The sequence below is a fragment of the Sardina pilchardus genome, chromosome 2 (assembly GCF_963854185.1).
Source record: "Sardina pilchardus chromosome 2, fSarPil1.1, whole genome shotgun sequence".
Taxonomy (NCBI): domain Eukaryota; kingdom Metazoa; phylum Chordata; class Actinopteri; order Clupeiformes; family Clupeidae; genus Sardina; species Sardina pilchardus.
This window is the reverse complement of record NC_084995.1, coordinates 42,429,150-42,453,938: the sequence shown is the minus strand read 5'-3', so window position 1 is coordinate 42,453,938 and position 24,789 is coordinate 42,429,150. Positions and strand designations below refer to the sequence as shown.

Sequence of the window (24,789 nt, the reverse complement as noted above, 5' to 3'; positions counted from 1 at the left end):
ATGTTTTTATTTTGAAAAGTAGTTCTGGCAGTGACAACAAACAATGTAAACAAAACTATACTAACCGATGTAAAGTGGTTAGCAAACGTGGCAGAAGCGAAGCCCGATGCCCCAAAACAAGAGGAACGTCTAGAATTATTCAGCTTGCATCACTGGTGGTGAAGAAATTAGAGAAGATACGTGGTGATTTTGTGGTCAAAACGGATTTGTCAAAGGCTGGTCCAGTGGTGTGCAAATTAACCTGAAGTTCATGCCCATCTGGAGGCATCAACCAGACAAAATGCCCAAAGGAGCATCATGGCACAGAGTGAATTAAGGTCTGGTTACTACAACCATTCTGATAAATATCAAGAAAAGCGTTCACAGCACAACTTTGGTAACATTGCCAAAAGTCGTCCCCGACCCCTCATCCCCCCCCGTCCCACACACACACACCCGCCTAATGCAATCAAAGGTATGAAAACAGTCTTCTGTATATAATATTCAAATTTGATACCAACCTGCCTCTCCACACACACATACAATGAAATTATACAGTCATGGGCCCCATACACTGTAGGCCTAGGATGCATAAAGTCAGCTTTCTGTTAATGTGGCTGCACTGATGACTGCTGTGAAAAGAAAATCAGCACTAGTTTCCAAAGTAATGGTAGTCTTACTAAATGCCTTTTCATTGACTGAACCAAGACTTCATTGATGACAGGATTCCAGTCAGTTTTTTCCCCCCTTAAATGTATCTATTACCTCTTAATAGTTATATTTCCCCTACTCCACTCTACTGTATGGACTGTGTTTCCCTGTCTTGGCAATAATAACCAACTCAATGGACTTACACCACAGTCATAGTTGGGCTAATATCAGTGCTAGAGCTGCCACATTTAAAATGCCAATCATTGTTGAGAGAGACTGATACTGTGCTGTGCATCTAGCAGATTCTAGACAGATCCATGAACATTTGGACTTCCAGCACATCCACATTGTCTACAGCCTATATGTAAACAATCATACATAAAAACAACAACCGACAAAAAACGTGAATGAAAACTCGGCTATAATCGATCAATTCCCAAACCTGTGCTACAAAAATACACCTTCACACAAAACTTCATGGACAAATTTCAAAATTCAGTGCATGAATCTATTTGTGTGCCACGCGTTGACATGATAAATACAAGGCAAGCTAGTGTGATCTCGCCTCCAGTGCGCTGACGTCTGTGGCTATCGGGGAGGATTTATAATAATGATGAATCCCCGCGGTCGTGCACGCAGGTCCCTGTAATTATGGCTGTCGTTCTGCCGCGAGAAAAAAATCCCCTGTTGGAGCATTTTATCTTAATCACTCAACGCCTCTACTCTAATTAATTTGACAAGTTTTCCCCCTCGCGAACCGCGAAATCCCTATTAGTAGACGCATCCCTAAATATGACGAGTCTTTCGAAACGGTCCGTCATGTGCACGAACAAAAATAATACCAAGTGTAAAGCACGGCGAAAAAGGTTAAGACGCAGCTTCCCATAGCTATTTCCCAGCAGAAAGCCCTGAGCCATCCCCCTCCCGAGTGCTCCTCATGTTTCTATAGTAATTTCCAGCCAATGATCAGTAGGTGTCCACATCCCAGCTTCCTCACCTCAGCACCAATCAGCCACACACAGCGACAGGAGACACGGACCGAGCAAACACTAGGCAGCCACACAATACACCCCGGACCAAGAGGAAACACCTAACCCTTCGATATTTTTCCCCACGGCGCCGTGGCGCTCAAGAAAGCTGTTTTTAAACTACCGCTGTTTTTTGTACTTTTGTTTTCCGACACAGAAGTCGTTAAAATGGTTCTTTTGTTTTGAGCGTTGTGTATGTCTCTGTGTGTGTGAGAGAGAGTGCTCCTATATCTTGTATCTTATTTTTCTTCATTACGCTAAGCAGTAATGTACTGCTTTAAATCGGCAGACTGCTAGCGTCTGGAATCTGTTCTCACCAGGAATCTGGTAGGTGATGCTCTTCCATTTTCCCCTGTCAAGCGTCAGATTTGCATGCTTTCTGACTACCCGCTTTACCTTTTTCCTTTTTTCTTTTACGTGGGTTATGCTGGCGTCAAAGTGATCTGGGCTCAGGCGGATTAATTTTATCGGTTTATTCGCACCGTTCAGACCCCTCCTCGGATTTTCTGTACATGACCTTTGATCTGAATGTCTCCGACAGACCAGACGCGGCGTAATTAATGGCACGGTGGTGCAGCAGCATAAGGGCTCGTCATCGGGACGCGCAGTACTTTCGCCCTCCCTCTGTCTCCCCTAAGTATCGAACATTTCGGTTCCTCTAAACTTTGTTTACAGCCTGAAAATCGATAGCCGTGACTTGATTGCCCGCGGCTGCGTATTTTGCTCATGGGGTGAATTGATTAAGTAATAATGACCCGGAGGAGGGCCGATCATTAAGCCCACGTAGGTTTTGTTTACTAGTATTGTATATTCTCGGTGGATGCTGAGCACATGCTTGTGTAGACATGTAGGAATAGCATGGGTTTGTTTAGAAAATAAGCTCTATTTCGTTTACTCTATTTATAAATGTATATATGTATAGTTTTTATGGCTTATAAGACTGAATGGACATTTTACTTCCAGTTTCGGACTAGTGTTTATTGATGGATGATATGAAAGAATAGCATCAATACTTCAACAGTCAAATGGTGTGTGAGTATTTTGTGGAGACCAATTTATGTGGGATATATTTTCTCTAAAAGTAATATTAATATTTTGCATGTGTTGAATTATTCACAGGGCTTCCTAAGGCCACCCAGTAGCCTGGTCTCACTGGTTCCATGTACGCATATTCATAATTCATCTCTGAGCCAGCTGTTGGGCTCTTGCATGGAAGTGATTTGAAATGCTGTAGTGTTCTGAAAATGGATCGGTTTTGGCAATTAAAAAGAATAAGAGCCCCAGAAAAAGGTAATGCTAGCAGGGAGAGAGGCGGCTAATGGGCTTTATCTGTGGAAACAAGATCCAGACAGGCTGGAGGAGGGGAAATGGACTCCCCCTTAGGCAGCTGACACTACAGTTGTCGGGTCTGGGGCTTGAAGAGGTTGAAATTCACCAGTGGCTATCTCCCTGCCATTGAGGAAATGTGATAGAGATGGCATTGAATGAATGCCAGGTGGTCTCTAAAAAGCCTGAATGAGGTGCATGCACATGGAAGGCACATCGCCTGTAGGTTTTGGAATAGCAGGGCTGTTGGGGAATATTAAGGGGCATCTACTGTACCAGAGTCACATTGCATGTCTTTGTTTTGGTGCGTCTGCCGCAAGTTTCCAGAGCTGGATGCTGCTGGTCTTATTTACTTGGATTTATTTAAGGCCTATTAAGTTTATTTTTTAACGTTCTTTCTGTTCACATTAACTACTAGTTACTACTCATGCATGCCAAGTGTGCAGGTATACTTAACTCTACCGTACTATCCTTGATTGTGGCAAGTAATGCTGATTCAGTTTCAAACTCTGTCATTCTACGTTCTTGAATGCCTGGCTTGGCACTTCAAGTGTCTGTTCAAGCGTACTAATTTTTGTTTCCTATTACAGCGTCACGTTCATGTGTCACAGCTATCATATTATAGTCACCAGATAAGCATCAGCCTCTAGAATGGGAGATACATTTCATTAAAAAAGCAGTCAGGAAAAATAAATGAAATGCCAGCTAACTCTTCCTATGCAGGGCTCCTATCTCTTCCATAGCTTGGAGAAATGGCGGGTTGGGGGTGATGAGGGGTGTTTGTCGGTTGCACCTGTAATTGTTGTTTTCTTGTTTTAGTGCCGGAGAGGATAAACCAGGATGGTAACGTATTGTTCATAACCAGCTTCAGCTAGACGAAGGCCAACTCAACCCTAGACTTTACTTCCAAGCCCCTTGAAAACCACCATCAGCCATGTCAAATATAAACAATCCACTTTGCATTGAGAATGGACAGAATGCTGACGTGTCTCTCTTGCAAAAGGATAATCTTCAGGATGGTGGATTAAGCCAGCTGTTGGATTACAATGCAGAAATGGAAAGGTACAGGTCTTTTGCAAACTTTTACAAAACCAATGGGGCATTTCCACAGACTGCAAAAATCGCCCGCATCACCACGCCAATTTTTCCCAGTGCCAGAATCGGCGTGTCCCCTTGGAACTGTGATAACGCCATGCTCTGGGGAAGGAAATCAGCGGCAATAAACCCTAATAGGACCAGCATGCACAGAAATGAGTCCCAGAGGCCGGGGAAGCCTGGCGTGTCGCCAGAGACGCTGCAAATGGCAAATAATAATTTCCTCTCTACCTTATCCCCCGAACACTGCAGACCTTTAGCAGGAGAATGCATGAACAAGCTGAAATGCGGCGCTGCTGAAGCAGAGATAATGAATCTCCCGGAACGCGTTGGAACTTTTTCCGCTATTCCGGCTTTAGGGGGCATCTCATTACCTCCCGGGGTCATCGTCATGACAGCCCTTCACTCCCCCGCAGCCTCAGCAGCCGTTACAGACAGTGCGTTTCAAATTGCCAATCTGGCAGACTGCCCACAGAATAATTCCTCGGCATCCAGCGGAAACCCAGCCAAGAAGAAGAGGAAAAGGTGTGGGGTCTGCGCGCCCTGCAGGAGGCTAATCAACTGCGGGGTGTGCAGCAGTTGTCGGAACCGCAAAACGGGCCACCAGATCTGCAAATTTAGGAAATGTGAGGAGCTGAAGAAGAAGCCGGGATCGTCGCTGGAGGTGAGGCAGGGGCTGCACTTCCCCCCTTTTTTTCCCTTTTGTTATTATCCCCCTGCACTCTAAAGCATTAACCTTTTCTTCCAGTCACGTTCTAAGCCCTTGAAAATTGTTTCCATGCCCACCCATGCCTGAACACCCCCCCGGCTTCTCAAATCTGCCTACCCGCCTAGCCTAATTGGCAGTAATTAGGGGTGTTTGTGCGGAGCGCAAGCTGAGCTTGGCTCAGACACCCCTAATTGCTGCCAGTCAGGCTGGGGCTGGAACGCATCCGAACAACCCCAGGCTTGGCTCCACTCCAAGCTGAGCTGGGAAATGGTTTTCAGCAGAGAGCCATCCCTCTCTGCACTTGGTCATTTTAACCAATTATGGAAACCGTCTCTGGACGGGGGCGAATCAATATCCCACAAGCCCCGACCACCATGAGATGCTCAGAGCGATGGCTAGGATTGCTGCTGCCAGTTCCCCTAACCCCCCTCGGTGGAAAGTCTAGATTTCAGCCCTACTGTATGGAAACTGGCCTAGAGTTGCTCTATTCCCTCAGAGATATTACACAAAGCCACGTCCTGAGTCATCAACGCATAGGTAGTTTGCTCAGTTAAATATTTGAATTCTTTGCTGAATCCAGTATTTGTTGTGTACCTACGTTGGTGTTAATGCACAAAAGGTAGTGTCTATTGTCAGAATACTGTTTAGATATCGTTCTCACATATGCAATAGGCATAACTTCTGGGGTCAAGTTTCTTTGTACAGTCTCACTTGCTGAAATGTGTTGCTACTGTGGAGTTGAATATGTTGGTGCTTCTTTGTTGATCATGAAGATCACTTACTATAGGATTTAACTTTTTGGTCAAGTCTGTGGTTATGTTAAGTAGTTTGAACACGCATTCACTTAACTACTCAACCACTGATGTGTGGAATAAAATGCAGTGTATTAGGGTTGCACATATCAATAGCAATTCCAATTTTCAAGCCCATTAATTTATTAATAGCAAAGTTGTACACCAATTGCACATGTGATTTGTTGTGAATGTTATGGCCTGGAGCTTGGTGTGATTTTTCCATCCATTTCTTTTAATTGAATACCATTCTGCCTCTTCTTTCCTCCTGCTATGGAGAAAACACTGGTATTGAAGTGCAAACTGATTACTGGGCTCCTTCCCATTAGCCTGCACAGCTTGTTTTGGTGCTCAGTTCATAGAGTAAACACAGCGCTGAGACGTCACGCCACAGCATCGCTCATTAACATCACCGTGTGCTTTAGCTTTAAGGAACTTGTGGTTTATACCTTGTGTTTGGTGGCTTGCTGGTATATATGCTGGATAGTCTATAATATATAAATGGTGAAAAAGACAGCTGGACGGGTGTGTAGTGTAAAAAGAGAATAAATGGCACAAGCCCCGTGTTTCCGCTAAAAAAAAACATCTGCATGTTTTTACATGTGAAGGTTACAGGTGGTGCGGAGTGGGGCGCTCGCCAGGAGGCCTAATGGGAAGCTCATTTGATGTTTACTTCATATATCATGCGCTAACAGGTGTCTCAAACAGGTGTCCAGGAAGAACCTGGTGCATGCCTAATACAGGGGTGGCTTTGTCTTGGAAAACATCCATTTTCTAAGACATCTGAATTTACTATGTGGGAAGAGAGGATATGAGGCACACACCAAAACACATCCAAACTTGCTGTTTAAGAAATGACTGGTTGACTGGGTGCTATAATTTATATCATAGGTTGCCCTGCCTGATCATTATTATTTGCCTGTTCTGTAATTATAGAATGACGTGCAGAGGAAATGTGCCGGGGCTCTAAGAAGTGTGAAGGTGTGAAGTTATCTGCCTGCTCACACTTTGGCAAACATCTTACTATTTTCATATCCGGCGCAAAATTCCCCGCCCTGCGAGACACCATATGCGCTCAGTGCAACAAACAGGACTGGCCACGATGCCATCATATAGGGGTGTTCTGCTCAGGGTGAGGGAACCAGGCACACAGGCACAGCTTAGTTTGCCAAGGGGCTTATTACAATTCCCAGCCCACACAGCCAGTCTCACATACATGCTGTTTTCTTTTCTCACACACATACAGAAGCACACAGACACACACACACACACACACACACACACACACACACCAAGGCACATGTGGCCCAGGCACTGGCACACTGTGAAAAGCACAGAGACCTTGCTCTCTTCTGAACAGACACCCACACACATGCACACACCAACATGTAAACATTAGCAGATTGTACCTTTTGCCTTGCAGGAGCTGTTAAGCTACCAGCAGCCAGTAAGATTTGGCTGTCAGTGTTTTCCACTAGGGAATCACCCTGAACTAATTATATCTTAAGCAGCAGTGGAAAATGCAAATCAGAATTTTACTCACACCCCTGAAATCGGAGAGCCAATTTAATCTAATACCCCCTTTAATTTAGAGCGCTAATGCAAGACCTTGGGGGATTGCCCCGTGTCACTGCTGTGCAGTTGTGCGGCAGGCTCGCAGGCCCCAGAATGGATTAGTCTAGCGGAGGCATCTCATCTAACCTAACATTTCCAGAGCAGCTACCTCTGCCTGCCTTTGGCTGAGTGGGAAGCACGCAGGTCTCTGTCTTGCTGCTCCATGGGTTTGAGCTAACCGTGTGTGTGTGTGTCTGTGCGTGTGTGTGTGTGTGTCTGTCTGTGTGTCTGTGTGTGTAAGGGGGGAATTAGGTGTTTATGTGTGCCTGTCATTTTTCTCTCAAATCCATAGAGTGAAAGAGCAATGTACTCCATATGTCCAACAGAAAAGCTTGCATCTAAGATGGGGGTCCGTGAAGCACAGTCATGCATTTCCCCCCATATTTATTTAAATGCATGAAATATGCGCATGACTCGAGGCTAGGTGATTTCCTTTCCCTTTTCATATCAGTTGATCCTCTTGACATGCATGCACTGGGCAAGTACTGAATCAGTGAAGACCACAACATGGTATACCGCTATACATTTAAAATCTTGCTCTTGAGGTGAATATAAATATAAAACACAGGATGCTACTGCATAAATGCATGGATAATTTGACCATACCAGTTAAATAATAGAATTGATTGGGTCACTGGTAGTTTCTCAAAAATTAGAAGCTATTACACAGTGATATGAAATAAGGTTATTTCCCAAAGACCAGAATCTATCAGTCAATCACATACAGAATGATTTTCAGCATAACATCATTTTCATAGCAAATGACTTTGAAACCTGTTGGTTGTTCAAGTGAATGTGGCTGAAGGGTCTCTTAGTGGAGTGGGTTGCGTTGCTAGTAAGCCTCCCAATGTCACTCATGGTGATGGGAAACAGCTGGTGGTGGATGGGGGGGGGGGTGAAGGCTGCATTCAACAATGTGCATAAAGTAGAGGAGAGGAGAGAGGTAGCAGTGGATATGAAATATGCATGCGGCTCCTCTCGGGATGTCCTGATTTGGTCCTGATGACCTTTTCCTTAAAAGTGAAATAGCTTTTTTTCCACCCTCTCTATCTCAACTGTCCGTATCTGTCTACATCTCGATATCGACACAAAATCTACTCTCTAGCCTAAGCACAGACTCCTCTGAAGGTCTGCAATCAAGTATGTCTGCTTTCAATGCCACTATCAGTAGTTCCATCTAATTTCTTGACAGACATTTTTTTTTCTCCCTCATACCAACCGTGGAATCCTTTAAGAATTTGGAAATACCTGAATGCTGCAGTCCTCTAGACACTGCTACTCAACCCAGGCTAGGTGTTGTCAAATGCTGACAGATGGATATCTACACAACCATCCCCTGTCACATGTTTGAAAGACAATAAGACACATATTACAGATTTCTGTTCCAAGTTTCCACAGAGGTGAGCGTATTGGAAAAAACTTCTGCATTACCGGCAGCACAATGGTCTCAAAGGACATGATAGCATAGCCTTGACAAGCGCCAAGCAGGGGGGTGTTGATATGATTGACAGTGTTGTGATGTGGCTAGAGAGAAAGCCATTTAGGCCGTATGCAATTGCATATATAGGCCCTTGAAATTTAAGACAATTAACAAGTACCGCAAAATGCATCAAGTTTTTACAATTATGTAAAAAAAAAGGGGGAATGGAACAAAAACAATCTGAGTAGCTGTCTTCTTTGTGCTATGCTGAAATTGTATTCATAATAAGGAGAATGGCTAGGCTGGCTGCCCATTTTTAATTTCATTTGGAAGTGAAAAAACGTGCGCTCTCCCCCTCCTCAAAAGTGGCAGGGTGGCAGGACCTTGAGTAGATGGCAGGAGGCGTCTCTTAATGAGCGCTCAGGAGCCAAATAAACGGCGCTGGCCAGGTCTAATTTGTTTTAGGTGTGCTCCGAATAGATAAGGAGGAATCTGGGGCCCTCCCTCCCCCTCCCTCCCCCAACCTTTGCTTCCCTGGAGATAACGGCGAGTGCTCCCAGCCAATCTCCGTAGGCTGAGGAGTGGGGCTGAAAAGGGGGAAAAAAAGGAGAGGGGGTGGGGGGGGGGGAGACGCAAGAGGCCTAAGGGACAGGCAGCCTTTAGATCTGCAGATCTCTAACTTACTGGATTTATTCAAGCTTTAAAACTGCAGATTAATTTGACGGAGGTCTGGGAGGGGGGGTGGGGGGAGGGAAAGGGTAGACAAAAAAAAAAAAATCAGCGCCTTGAAACGTGCAATGCGTCTCAAACCGAAAGGGCAACCTTAAGCTCCTGTCAAGACAATGGGATTTTGCCACCCGAGCAGCAACACAGACCACTTAATTGTAGACATCTAGTGGCGTGGTGCACGGGGCTGCTTAGAGAGCAAGGGGGGGGGGGGGTTCTGTTTCTTAGCCTCGCTCCCTTTTTTTAATTCTCTCATTCTCACTGCATCATGCACTGTGGATTTCCTGTCAGCTTCCATTTGCAGTGGCAGTACGGCTCCCCGGGCCTTGGGGCGTCTCGTGAAGGCTGCCGTGGCGCTGTTAAAGAATTTATAGTTTTTGCCACTGCCACCAATTAAGGCCAAGGCGTAATGGGAGGCGTCCGGCCTGTGCCCTTACAGCGCGTGGCCTGTCGCCTCCCCTGCCCCTGTGTGATTTAACATCCGCGGTTCAGCGGTGAAAGGGGACTCATTGTCATTGGCCGCATCATAGGGCAGCGGCGGGGGGAGGGGACGGGCGGTGGCGAACAGAGAGGTGGACAGCGTGAAAGTGCAGGTGCGGAGGACGCTAATGTGTGGCACTTTAAATTTTAAACAGATGACTGTAAATAATTGATGGCGCTCTGGCTGAGAAGTTAAAAGGTATCTCGTCATTACAGGGAACCTGTTTGAAAAAAAAAGAGAATGTAGAAAAAAATGTCTGCTGTGTGGTGAAATGTAGCACTCTGGACAGAGAGATTTATTGTCTGGGTTTAGAAGGAAAAAAAGCATCTAACTGTGTCAGAGTTCTCTGGATATATACATAATGAATAGGCTATCTTAAAGGAGTTGAAATTAAATATGTTCCAATTAATACTGTGGATCATTTTTGCAAAGGTCTGTTCGCAAAGTTAGAAACATCACTGCAAACATTTTTACGTGCGTTCCAGAGGAAGTCCAAAAACACTCTTAAGTGTCTCGGTTTCCAGCTGCCCGCTCCACACGTGCCACCTCTCCTTCCGTGGGTCTGCTTTCAAATATGAATATTTTATGCTCAACATCTGATACTCGCCAGCACACGCACAGGCATTTCAGTGTTTCTCTCGGCGGGACCCAGGGGTTACAAAATGTCAGAGGAGAGAATCGCGAGTTCCCGTGCAGGACTCAGGAGAGTTTTCGTGATGACCCCAGCTGAGTCCAGCCGCTCGGCATCCTCAATTCCATCCACACTCTTTGCCCAAACAAACAACCTCTTAGCCCACTGCGTTGAAGAGAGTAGGTGATGTGCATCAGTCGGTGGGCGTTGAGTCATGTTTTGACAAATGATAACCCTCTCCTCCATCCTAGCAGTGGGGAGCTGGGATGACTAAGCGAAATGAGGGAGAGGAAGTGGCCCCTTAACAAAGGTGTTTTTATGCACTCTCAAAGTGTAAACCTTTCCATACAGCTCAGACTCAGAGCATCAGCCTTTTGTTTGTTATGAAGCAAAAATAAAGAAAATAGACGTCATGAATCATGAATGTATATATCTCACAGAAATAATTTATATTTCAAGCATGCCAAAGAATATTTCTCAATTTTTACAACTCCGAATCTGAATCTGCATCTGCTCCAGTCTAGTGGAGATGGTCAAGTAGCCTTCAAGATAATCCATAGTCATGCATAAATGTAAATAAATATACATCATTACAGAGACACACATGTCACAGCATAAGGTTTCTTAAGGTGTCAGAATGCCTCCATATATCAGCGGTCCTCATTTAGGGCCCCAGTGGCGCTGTGCGCTCCCACACATATGCTGGCGAGGCTGCTGAGAGAGCAGAGGGGGCCTCTCCTACTTTGCATTTTGATTTAACATTTCAGAGAGCTGGCAATATGCTGCTGCTCGCTCCGCTACACCCACATGGCTCCCCGCCACGCTCGCACGGACGCGCCGACGCCGTGTCGCTCAAAAGGGCCGCGTGCTGCCGGGGAGGAGCACACTTTTTTATTCTCACACTGAACCCCCAGAGGAGCCATCTACCTGCTCCACTCGCTCAGAAAGGGCTGGACCCCGCTCCCCTCTCCCCTCTCCCCTCCCCCCTGCTCCCCTCTCCCCTCTCTCCGCACCTGGCCCCCGTCTAGCCCTCTCACCTCCCTCTCCCCTTCCTGGAATACATTAAAACAGTATACCCCCCCCCCCCTCAGCCCATTCCCTCACCCCCCCCCCCCCCTCACTATATATCCATTCTTCCAGCGCTGACCTTCGCGAGCTGATCTCTTTGCGTGTTTGTTTTGGTATGTCCACACGGCTGCAGGCCTGGGCTCTGTGCACATTAGTGTGCCTGCAGCAGCAGCAGCATGCGGGGAGGGACCGGGCGCGGGCCGCCCAGGAGCACATGGGGAAGGCTAATTGAAATGGAGGGGAGGGGGGAGGTGGCGCAGGTGAGCGCGCCCGTGGTAAGGGCACTGCTCATGGGCTTGACCCTGCAGCCAGGCGTGGCAGCGAGGCCACTGCCCTCAGGAGGAGCTCTGGCCTCCTGCTCTCCTCCTCCCTGTGTGGGCCGGAGACCCCCCTCATCGCCAGACCCAGACACCAGAACAATGCCAGCGGCGGAGGAACAGCTGTTTTGAACCCAAATGCCTCTTGCTATGTACTGTATTGTCATTACACCTGTAGGCTTTGTCAGTGTTAACACTGAATGTATGCTGGCTGATGTCGCAGTCACTTGACTTGAGGTCTGTTTTTTTGTATAGAGAGCAGTATTGTGCTTTTTTTTTAGGCAAAGAAGGAAAATGTCCAAATACACATCTTTCAAGGTCACACACTCACACGCTAGTGTCTGTTCCTGACAAAAGTGTAGAAGTTTAAAATGGTCACATATTTTTAATTCACAGGTGAAAGTAGAGATTTATCTTAGCAACCATTTTGTAAGATGTTTTGTTACATTCAAAAGGGTCACCGCTATAGCTGGTGTCTCCAGTGGAAAAGCTTACTTAGAATTCATGCTTGAAATAGGACATCATGTATCATATCCTCTTGTGGGAGAAGCTAGACTGTCTTGGAGAGACTGACTGATTTCAGACCATCATGGGTAGTACTGTGATGATCCTTTTGAGCGGTGAAGACCAATTGAGCTATAGGTTTGGATATAAAAAATATTTTTTTGTTGTTGTTAAACAGGATTTAGTTTTACAGTACATGTTACACATGGGCAAAATAATTTAACCCATTACACACTTTAATTTGCTAACAGAATAGTTAGTCTATAATGCCATCCAGCCATCTTAAAGTTGGTATACAAGGAGAGAGAGATGAGCTTTTGACTGTACCAGGCTTACTGTATTTGCTAGTCCAGTCTTCATGCAAATGCACCCCTATAGGAGGCATGTAAAGTAGAGATCCTATAGGAATACTCTACTGTAATTACATTCCCCCCATTTGCATACGGGGGCCCAAGAGGGACACACAGTGCATGGCCTCTGGTGGCACGGTGCCATATGGTGCTCTGGATCTCTAGAGTGCTTTTTGGCAACTCTCTCGCAGAAGGTCAAATATCAAGTCAGAGGACTGCACCGGTATTGCATCTATGCTAATTGCTCTACGGTCTGTCGCCAACTCCCCCTCCCACTCATATCTCTCTTTCTTTATTTCTCTCTCTCTCTCCATCTCTCTTTCCCTCCTTCATGCACACACCACACAGAGAGAGTCTCCAAAACAGTAATCAGCTTTAGGATGTTTCTGAGAGGGAGATGGATTCTGTTTTTCCTCCGCGGCCCCATGTCTAATCTCTCTCCTGTGGCCACACCTCCGTCAACAGAGGCAGCACTCCACCATTTCTGGACTTTTGCAGCGTCAGCGAAAAGAAGAAAAAAAAAATTACAAATTCCCCGTTACTCAGGAACATCCGCAATACACTTAGCTTGATTTGCTTGGACCAGGATTCAGTTCGCCAGATGCCAGAGTGCGCGTGGGCATACAGTAGCAGAGCACTGGTCTGAGGGCCGGCCTCCTGGGACTGGGTTGTCTCCAAAAGAGACCGCCGCAGAGCACGCAGACGAGCTGTGCATGCCGGCCGTCAGCCCCCACAACACGGGGTGGCGGTGAGAGGGAGAGAGGGGGCACAGAGAGAGGACGTGAGAGGGAGAGGGGGTACAGAGAGAAGACGTGAGAGAGGGAGAGAGGGGGCACAGAGAGAGGACGTGAGAGGGAGAGGGGGTACAGAGAGAAGACGTGAGAGAGGGAGAGAGGGGGTACAGAGAGAGGACGTGAGAGGGAGAGAGGGGGCACAGAGAGAGGACGTGAGAGGGAGAGAGGGGGTACAGAGAGAAGACGTGAGAGAGGGAGAGAGGGGGCACAGAGAGAGGACGTGAGAGGGGGTACAGAGAGAGGACGTGAGAGGGAGAGGGGGTACAGAGAGAAGACGGGAGAGAGGGGGTACAGAGAGAGGACGTGAGAGGGAGAGAGGGGGCACAGAGAGAGGACGTGAGAGGGAGAGAGGGGGTACAGAGAGAAGACGTGAGAGAGGGGGCACAGAGAGAGGACGTGAGAGGGGGTACAGAGAGAGGACGTGAGAGAGGGAGAGAGGGGGCACAGAGAGAGGACGTGAGAGGGGGTACAGAGAGAGGACGTGAGAGAGGGAGAGAGGGGGTACAGAGAGAGGACGTGAGAGGGAGAGAGGGGACGGGCCGCTTCTCTCCTGCTCCCCTCACCTGACGGCGCTGTGATATTAATGTGCCTGCGGGCCAGCGTTTTTTGTTTTTCTTGTTATCGTCTTTATCAGCTGGTAATGAGTGGCTCAAATGAAGCAGGCGCCTCTCCCCTAACACTTGTTAATCACGCTTCAGGGGCTTCTGTTCGGCGCCAGCGAGATGAGCTAAGATCTGCAAACTCATCGAACAAAACACACACTCTGACTACCTGCAATCACTGCGCATCATCTATAAAAACGTGACGGAATTTGACTATATTTGTGGCACTCCACTCATATGCCCAGTACCAATTTGCATTGTATTGTTTTGTTTTTTTAAAATAGTGAGAGTTTGGGCTGACCCAGTTTGACATAGTATTCTCAGAGCTCTAAAAAAAGGCTATAGGTTCTTTTTTCAAATTGTTATGGCCATAATAAAAGCCTAAGCTCAGTTTAGTAGTGTTAAGAGGCTGCTGGAACACTGCAGTGGTATGGCAGTAGGGAACACATTATGTGGTATTATTACGATGGTGTAATGCACCCAGGATGCTGAGGAAATGAGAGACAGCTCCTGATAGCCACCAGCACTGAGAGAGATTTGAGAGGCAAGTTTGAGGTTACAAGACTTCTACAATATGATGCTTGAACTGACAAAATGCACCAGAATAGAACCATATTTACCCTCAGGTTGGTCACCGAAATAGCTAGAATTCTAGAACTGGTAAATGTACCTATCAACCATTTCAACATTAAAATCACTCTATGAACTTTAAATGAACCGTTTTTGGTCCCTGTGGTAAACGACACTATTGTATTTATATAAACTATTGTAAATCACTATTGTCAAATACATTGGTGGCTTGGGCCACAGTCAGATACAGTGACCCAGAACACTGTATCAAATACAGCCTACAGTACCAAACAGACCTTAACACACACGGCTAATCCACAACACAAACATCTGATACCAGAGGAAACAATTTCACCCCAACAAATAGCTTATGCAGCCTCCGAAGCCATCTCCTCCAAGCAGCCCCATTGCCTTCATAAGCACTTTCAATCACTTGCAGCAAGCTTCTTCCCTGTTGTTGTTTTTTTTTCCTCCCACTGCCTCTGAGATGAGGCCGTTTGCATGATGGTGGCTGGCGTGATGCAAGGCTGAGGCAATCGCGTGCAGAGAGGGGAAGAGATGAGTGGTCTGTCCATGGTGACGGCCTTGAGCCGGCCCTTTTATACATCGCTGGGGTGGCTAGAATATTGGCTAGCAGCTCCGAGATGAGATCTCCCCCTGCAAGAGCCTGTGATGGATTGCTATACCTTCCAGGTTTGAGCTCGGCAACGCCCCAATATTCCTGCAGAATAAAGTGACAGGCAATATATAACACATCAGTTAGGGCTGACTGCACCCGCGCAACTTTTTTTCCCCCCTTTTACAGGCTGGAGAGAGGCCCTGGATGTTTGGCTGGCTCCCACAATCCCAACCTGCCTATTTCTGATGTGTTCTTCCTTCTCTCGCTGTCTTGCTTGCTCAGTGCTCTAGCTGTTTTTTGTCTGTCTTCACTCAAATAGGAGAACTCATCAAGGTCATTGTCAGGTTTGCTTTGAAGCGCTCTAATTTGAGACACGAGAGCTTGATTTTGTCAAGGCGCAGACACCTGATAAGGCATTTATTGTGGGAAACAATAGATAAAAAAAAAAGACTTAAATTGGCTGACCTTACCATGTTCTTGAATTTCAGTGTGGTTGCAGTCAAGACGTTGTGTGAAATGTGTTTGTAATTATGGCAGCCAGACGAGTGGCCCTGTGTCAGAGAGAGAGAGGGAGGAAAGGAAGGAGGGAGAGAGAGAGGGAGGAAAGGAAGGAGGGGGAGAGTTGAGGGAGGATTTATATATTTATTTATTTCAGAAAGGCCTGTCAGAATTGCCTCCAAAGGATTGCAGTTTTTTGGAAGGTGGCCTGGTTCCAGCCCATACGTTAATAAATAATGGGTATGTCAGGGTAACGTATGGGCCGCGTGTTCTAATGAGCATTCTGGAGCACATCAGCGCACTCTCCAGACTGCTATTCATCGTGCTCCTGCGAGGAGAGGAAGGTCTGCCCGGTGACAATGAGCCCCGTCTCTCAGCGCCACACCCGCCTCTCCCTCTCTCTCTCTTTCTTCCTCCCTCTCTCTCTTTCTCTATCTCTCTCTCCCTCTTTCTCTCTCTCTTCCTCTCTATCTCAATTCTCTCTCTCTTATTCAGATTTTTAGATGTACCACATGCTATATTTTGGTGAGAAGAGCAAGTTCCACCAGCATACTGTAATGGAGAGAAAGAGAGAAAAAAAACATCCATGTCTGAAACTGTCTGCCTTGATTGTGCTGAATTAAAACTTTCATGAAAGTGCACGCCTGTGTATGTGGGTAAGGATGTGTGTGTGTGTGTGTGTGTGAGAGAGAGAGAGAGACAGGGAGTGAGTGGGTGGGCAGACGGAGAAAGAGCGAACGCGAGAGAGAGATGGAGGGAGAGAGAGAGAGAATGTGTAAAGAGATGGGCAGGGAGGAGAGAGGCGAGGGTTAGTGCCAGACATGTCTCAAGTGTACAGGAGCAAGCACATTTGCAATCACCCTGAGTTCAAAAGGGTAATTTATTCACAGTCTGTAGTTAAAATACCCCCTTCCCTGGCAAAGGGATTTTGTTGGAAATAGTCCTGTGGCTGCTCTGGAGGTTTTGCTTTATATCTTTATTTAATTGCTCCTTTTCTTCTCCCTTCATCCTGTGGTGGCTGTTAGTGCAGGCTGCCGCTGCAGCCGTTGCCGTTGTGGTGAGCTTGTTTCTCCAGCCCTCCTGCCTGCCGTCTTTAACACATGCCGGCGAGCATATTTCACTTTTACGCTCATCCGCACTGACGTGCTGCCGTTGATTGAATTTGAGGCGCTGCGGTGCTGCCCATTATCATCCTCATCGTCTTGAGTGGTTTATCTCCGGCCCAGGCTCCGTACCACGCCGGCTCTGGGAGGAGGAGGAGGAGGAGGAGGAGGAGGAGGAGGAGGAGGAGGGTGAGGGCGGCAGAGAGGAACTGGCGGGTAGAGGAGGCGGTGAGGACCGTGGTGGGTTGCAGGGCGCTGTGTTGGAGAGGTGTTGCTACAGAACCCCCCTCAGAACAGACACTTGAATTAGGGCCAGATTATGAGTCAGCACCTCAGTTCAGACACCCAGCCGCCCCCCCCCCATCACGCCCCCCCACTCCCTCCTCCCTCCTCCCTCCCTCGCCTCAATCAGCGCAGGACACGCGAGGCCCGCCATTAACTGCACCTGCCATCACCAATCAGCATCAGTGGCGGCCAGGACCCCGGCGCACCCAGTGATAACTCACACTGCATGCTCTCTCAGGCCCCATTCTGCCCTCATTCCCCCAGATTACGGGCATCTCTCACGTGCGCCCAGTCTAGCCCAGACATTTGCTCCGCTCGCCAGGTCCTCAACAGAGAAAAAAAGAAAATAAAACTGCTAGATATCGATTGATGTCCTGGTTACACATATTATTATTATTATTTTGTTTTTTCTTCAGATGTAAACAAGTTCCAGCGCTGAAAAGCATGTTGCTCATTCCTGCAGCTGTGTGGTGGTGCTTGTGTTAGTGTCTTTGGTGAGCGCTGTGTGTGTTAGTGTCTTTGGTGAGTGCTGTGTGGTGGGGCTGGTGTTAGTGTCTTTGGTGAGCGCGGTGTGTGTTAGTGTCTTTGGGTAGCGCTGTGTTGTCGGGGCTGCTATAACGGCAGGCTGAGCAGCTGAGCAGCAGTCCGCGCCGCTCTTGATTGGAGGTGAAACCTCAGCGTTGCTCTCTGGATCCCTGGCGTAACACAATCCCTCACCCTGCCCCCCTCCCTCCTCTCTCTCTCTCTCTCTCTCTCTCTCTCTCTCTCTCTCTCCCTCTCTCTCTCTCCCTCCCTGGTGGTTGATGGAGTGATTTTGATGGCGCGCGCAGGAGAGGCTGGGCTGACGTGGAGCTGTGCTAATTGAGCCTTCTTTGTGCCTGGTCACTGCAGTGTGCCGAGCCAGAGCCCTGAGTGAATCCGAGCAGCACTCAAGAGCCCAACCAAATCGATATCGCAGGACTTAACAAAACAGAGACATGCCGCGCGCACACATCAGGGTCATTATTGTCTCTGGCGAGCCACACTTCCACTGGGGACTGATCAATGTGAGAATATATGGATCGGGATAAACATTTTCTCCCCTTTTTTCTTTTTTTTTGTTTGCATCCCTGGCGTCTCCTTTGTTGTGTAGCCTATAGCTGTAGTGTGTGTGCATGTTTTTTTAGGCTGCAAGGTCATCATTCAAGAAATCTCCATTGAGTTTTCTTTTGTTTATGTCCATGACGCATTATATACATTTGCAGTATATACATTATATACACATAATTTAAAATAAATTGTGACAAATAATACATTTTGATGCAACACGATGTGAGGATTTTCCCTATAAATCAGCAATGTGACAAATGAATAGTATGACATTTATATTTTGTACGTATTTTTGTAAAACATTTGTAACCAATGAATAACACAATATTTTAGAGCCAAAACATGTGCTTATGATGAGCTTATGTCAGTATTTACAAGGTTAGAGTTTTCAGAAAGTATTGTCACCACTTGCTTATTGTTGTGGTTAGACTAGGCATGCGATGATGCACCCATTATGTGAAAAGCTGTTGTGTTTCTCTTTACTGTGCTTTTCATATGAGCTATTTACATCTTATCAATACCTTGTGAAATCTCTACATTAGCACATTTCTACAAGTAAATATGTAAAAGTATAAATATTAAATATTAATTTAAGTGTGTGGCTGCCATGTCATAACATTGCTACTCCCAATTTCTGTTTCAGTTACAGTTTCCAGTTTCTCCCCCAAGACCCTTAATAATGGTAAATGTATATTTAATGGTATATAACCGTAGTATTTCTACCTGTGGGTGCATTTAATGGTATATAACCGTAGTATTTCTACCTGTGGGTGCAGCACGTGTTTTTATTTCAGATTAGACAGCAGAGTTCTGCTGGCAGGGTGAAATGTAGTCATATAGAGCCAGGTGCGTCTGCATCTAGGAATGCTACACATAGGGAAGTGGCATTTTCTCAGACAGTGTTGGTATAACATGAAGCACAGTGTCGAGCAGTGTTAAACGACTATAGCACAGTGAACAGTTAATATGATTTGCTTACAATTTTGACCAAAACCACTTCATTTCATGCCTGTGGTTGTGGAAACTAGGCCAGTGTTGGTTCCATTGACCTTTTATTATCAAGTTGTTAAGTCGATACCTTTTTGATTTTACACTGAAGAGAAGAAATTAATGTTCCCATTGCCTGTATTATAAAGCAGTATCATATTCTAAACATCTCAGCATTGTGATATCAACCGGACAAGTGAATGCGTATGTGTGAATAAGGTTTTTTTTTCCCTTTGCAAAAGGGGAGAATTGTACTCTTCCTGAAAACATCCTCTTCCTCAAAATAAGCATTTGTACACATTGTTATGCCAGCCAAATACAAGACACTTTTATTGAGTTGACCCTAGTTTCCTCTATTTCAACAAGTTTGAACAATTTGATCGGTTTCTTACTTTGGGCTGGGTAATGTTACCAGCAGTTGTGTCATGAAAAAATGAGCTCAGCCAATCTGTCAACCTACTTTGTGTCACATTTCACAAGGTCACCAGCTCATTTTCTGTGGACTCCATTAGGCCCCCTTCCTTCTCAGCCACACACGTGTCAGTTATGTCTTAAATCAATGTTTGGCCTCCACTGTCGCCACATCTGCCCGATATATTTTTCTTTACCATATAACAATGAATAGCATTAAAGGCGCTATGTGGAGTTTTTACATTTAAAACGTTTAATGTGACCCAGAAATATCAGCAGAATGTGAAGAAACAACAGTTGACATAATATCATAACCGGCCATGATGTTGCGCTGATAAAGTTAGCTTGAAATCCAGCACCAGCCCGGTTCTGTTGTAATATCGTTTTGCACCACATGTGGCGCTGTGTTGAAACCAACAGTGCAATCAGCGTAAGATGTGTGGATGCCTTGAAGAAGACAAATAGAGGCCTACAGAACTCACATAGCACCTTTAAATATCAAACAGTGTAAATGCAACCACATCTATAGCACATCAAAAATCTAAATTCTTGTTTGTTTGGTCACAAAATCCAACTTTATTTTTTAGACAACATTAGAAGGGTCTACATGTTGTCCCAAAGAGAGACTGACTAGACTAGGCCAGTTGAGAAGAAGCCACCTAGCTTGCCTAGGTACATTATCTGCCTAAACAAACAAAAATAGCAGAACAAGAAATTTTTGGAACTCAATTTTAGATAGACATCTATGAATATCTGTAAGATATAAGTTAAGCTTATGCAAACTCATGTTGCTTTAAAAACTATGTTACAAATGGTACATTTAAAGATTCAAGAGGAATTCAAAATGCTTTCCTTGCACAACCTCTTTAGCTATTTTGGATATGCCTTAAAAAAAACATACTCATTGTGACCTTATATTGATGATAAGTAAGATAACGGTCGGTGAGGTGTCCCAATATGCAGAATTAATGGACAAGGCAGAAGAACCCCATGATATGACACCAAGTGGAACGTTCGGTGAACTCTCCTCTCAACATCCAGTTAACTATCAATTAATCAATTCACAACATAACTTGTCAGTATCTCATATTCAGAAAACCTGAAAGGCAGGCCTTAAAAGTGACAAACACAAACGTCACTAGAGATCCTAACAGGGTTGAATCCAGGGTTTGTAAACAAAAGGGAGAGAGAGAGAGAGAGAGAGAGAGAGAAAACTACAATAGCAGTTTCAAGCTAATTTATTTTCTTCATAGATAATGTGTTTTTAAAAGCATGTGTAACAAAACACTTAGTCACAAGTTGGTAATCACATTCATTAAAGTGGAAAAACCTATGATTGAGATAATGAACCCTTGCTAATTAAATGATGCCCTATGAAGGCCAAAGGGCTGAGTCTACATCGCAGCTATGAAATGTACTACTGCCAGTGGGGAGGGGAGAATCGTACATGACTGCAGTCATGGAATAGCTACTGTCAGAATTGTGCCATTTCACCCTGTTTTGTTTATTTGTTTTGTTTATTTGTTTGGTATGTTTGGGCTGATGGTGTTATCTCCTGTGCTTCCCTGCAACTGATTCAATTCCTTTTACATTGTTTATTTAACGTATATTAATTTACATCCTCTCCATTTATTTCAATACATTATGTATACCAGGCTGTAGAGCAGACATATATTTGTAAGACTGCACACATAAATAAACATATAAATAAATAAATGTATATATGACAAATTATAAGTTGCCATGCACTTTTGGTAAAGAGAGCCAGTAGAATTGCAGGAGCTTATTTGTGTGCTAATAGTGAAGCGACAGCTTGATCCTTTTTTCGTTTACATTATTGCGCCCTGTTTTCCCACATTGATATCCACCAGTAAAACGTAGATACCGGTAGTCATGCAGACTGTTAAGTTGCCACCTGTCTAAATCAAGCTCCTCTGTGGACAGTGTATCATTTATTATTATTATTATTATTATTATTATTATTTACAGAAGAAGTCAGTTGTTGGTGAGACTGACATACGTATGCATGGACATGCAAGGGAAACAGAGATATCAGCGTCAGTTTATAATGTTCGCATCCTTTGCATGTGCACACTGCATACACTTCCAACACTTGATTTGCACTGGAACTGAGACGTACTCTTGCCCACATGTTATCTTGCGATTCAGGAAGTATAATGTATCTTACCATTCATAGTGACTGTCAAAAGGGTATCACTCGGCTACAGTGTGAAGTGACTTTTTGTCCTCATCGCTATGCAGTATTTTGCGTCAATGGCACAAATAATCCAAAAATGTGCTAATTGGTCATGGAGATTGCTGGAGACTTGAGTACTTTATGTTCTGACTGCCAAATTAGTTTTGCAAAAGGAGAGGCTGTCACTCTGTTCTCCAGCTTTGGCGCATTCTCAAATTGAGATGACGCGCCGTTCCTCCTCACTGCAGTCGGAGCTGCCGCAATTAAATGCCTCATTGTTGCTTCTTGGGAATTCACAGTAATTTTTTCTCATCCTCGTAATTATTATTTTTGTCTGTTTGGGAGTCAATGTCTCTCACCTTGGGTCGCTCTACGATTAAATTAAATCCAGCTCTGGAATGGCGTTGGGTGGGGCTTTGGTTCCCCACATTTCCCATCTAATCACTCAGCTAAGTGCTTTCTTGATTCATTGGTATGCCCCCAACCACACCTGCAAAATGAAAGGAATCCTTAACGACGCCGTGTTTTAATGTAACGCTGAGGTGATTCTCTCACCGGATTGTGTATTGAACTTGTTCCTCAGTTTACCTTGGCTCTTTGTGACAGCTGTCAGTCTGCCCTTCACTAATATTGGATTTTTTCCTTCCTCCTTCCCCTCCTCTCCTCTCTCTGTCGCTCACGCAGAGGACACCGGTCAATAATGGCGAAGCGTTCCGATGGTTCTTTTAAGGCCCAACCCTGGTGACATCACTCTGACACACGTCAGGCTCTGACTCACTGCAAGCAGCACTTGTGGGCTCCTGAAACGGAACACTTCCACCGGAGGAGAAAAGGAAGACAGAAACAGAAAAAAAAAGATAAAAAGAAAACATTATGGTGTTGGTTTAACTCTGTAATTTTCTTTCCTGTGTAATTATTGTACCTTTTGACAGTATCATAATGTATATTTTGGGTGTCTATGAATGTGTTTCAGTGTCGTGGCTGTGCAAGTTGCAGCCATTCTTATATAAAGGAATCAATAGACAATCATAACAAATGAAATAAGGAAAACATGAGGCCACCTGGATTAATTATCAACACACTCAGTAGATCTGGAGCAATAATCTTTAAGGTGATTATTCCTCGCCATCACATTCAGGTTTGCTTTTTAACCACATTAAACGATACCTCTTTTTCGGCCTGGTCGGCCCACCTCAAGGATGTGTGCCACCACCTGCCACAGAGCCTCAACCCTCTCATGAAAACGTTGTTTCCTGATTGATTGGACATGAGCAGACAGCAGTGGCAGGCTAGTTGTTTTTTTACTCTTTCTTTTCGTTTAAGTTGTGTTTGCTGTGTGCAGCATGTGACAGAACAGGGCACATTGTCTTGTTGACAAGTTGCACTTTTGTCGTGTAAACTAAAAATGATCCCACGTTAGAGCACAAGAAAGCTTCTGGTTGGACTAGTAACTTGGAACGATGATGTTATGAGCTTTTTGTAATAGCTGCTTGACCTTTTTGAGATTTTTTTTTTTTTTTTGTTTCTTTGAAATTCAAATGGTTGAAAGTAAGCTGTCTAAAAGGTAGTTAGAAGTACCAGTAAAGGAATTCTAGTTAACATTTAAAATCTAAATTTCCAGCATTTTCTAAAAGTGCATCAAAGTTATGGGTTGATTATCCTGCAACATTGGAGTGTGCATATGTTTCCACCGCAACTCTGCCCCTGATCTGCTATAGTCTGTTGAACTGAAGCAAAGTTACACATTCCAAACTAAATTATTCAATAAGTTACTCATCGTCTTAAACCCTATTGTTGCATGTGTAAATGTGTTTTGGTTTTAAAAATTACAAAGAATTTGTAAATTGTTGTTGTGATGCTTTTATGTGTTAAAATAATAAAAAAGATACAAAAATGTGGAAAAAATTGATGTCAATGAATAATGGACATTTTTATTCTCACATGTACAATTAAACATCGATTATGATCACCTGTACATTTTTTAAATTCTTTTCCTCATTCTTATTCAAATTATCCAGAAACATCAAAAGAAAAAAAAGCCCTAAACAAAAAAAGAAGGGAAAAAATCAGGCATTCGTTGCATCCTCAGTCACATCTTCCCCAGAATACTAAAATGTCGCATAGTGAAGAGAGTGGTTCCCAGAGGCGTCAGGCTTTAAAGAGCGACTGAAATCCCATGTGGTTTGTCACGCTGGAATGCACGGAGAGGCAGAGAGGATGGGAGGGAAGGAGGGAGGGAGGGAGAGAGAAAGAGAGAGGGAGAGGAGATTGAGTGAGTGGGTTGGTGGTGACGGCGTGGGGGGTGGGAAGGGGGGGGGGGTGATAAGGGATTTGGGGTGAAGTGAGTGAAGCCTTACCAACGGCTCATGCACGCAAGCGATTTCTGGGTTTTTGGAGAGGAAAGAGACAGAAGGGTAATGGGCTAGGTTGAGGTTGGAATCTCTTTGTGTGTATATGTATGTCTGGGCTGTGCTGTGTGTGTGTGTGGGTGTGTATAATGTGTGTGTGTATATGTATGTCTTGGCTGTGCTGTGTGTGTGTGTGTGTGTGTGTGTGTAGTGTAGAGTGTGTATATGTATACATATTTATATTTCATATATATTTATACATATCCCTCCTACAGACGGTCTCTTTGTGCGCCTCTGTCTGTCGGTATGCATTTCTGTCTGTCTGTGTGTGTGTGTGTGTGTGTGTGTGTGTCTGTCTGCATGTGTGAGTGTTTGTCTCTGTATGTGTGTGTGAGACAGACAGGCAGAGAAGGAGAGACAGAGAGAAGAGAAGTGAGAGAGAGCGTGTGTGCGTGTGTGTGTGTGTGTGTGTGAGGAATGTGGAAACGGTCTAGGGCTGACATGCTCTTTTCCCCAGACGGGTGCGGAGCGGTAACCCCGTTTGAGCAGCTGGCAGGATAAGGCCGGGGGAGCAGGGCGGCGGCGGCAGTGGCGGC

At 45.2% G+C, this 24,789-nt stretch overlaps 1 protein-coding gene across 1 annotated transcript; it reads left to right on the top strand.

Moving 5' to 3' along the window:
- The first annotated feature begins 1,707 nt into the window (after window positions 1-1,707).
- cxxc4 (CXXC finger 4) lies at window positions 1,708-23,710 on the top strand. The gene is made up of 3 exons (XM_062515633.1): window positions 1,708-1,985; window positions 3,804-4,743; window positions 22,530-23,710. Exons 2-3 carry the CDS (start codon window positions 3,919-3,921, stop codon window positions 22,572-22,574), a joined length of 870 nt encoding a protein of 289 aa, XP_062371617.1. The 5' UTR covers window positions 1,708-1,985; window positions 3,804-3,918; the 3' UTR covers window positions 22,575-23,710.
- Window positions 23,711-24,789: the final 1,079 nt, after the last annotated feature.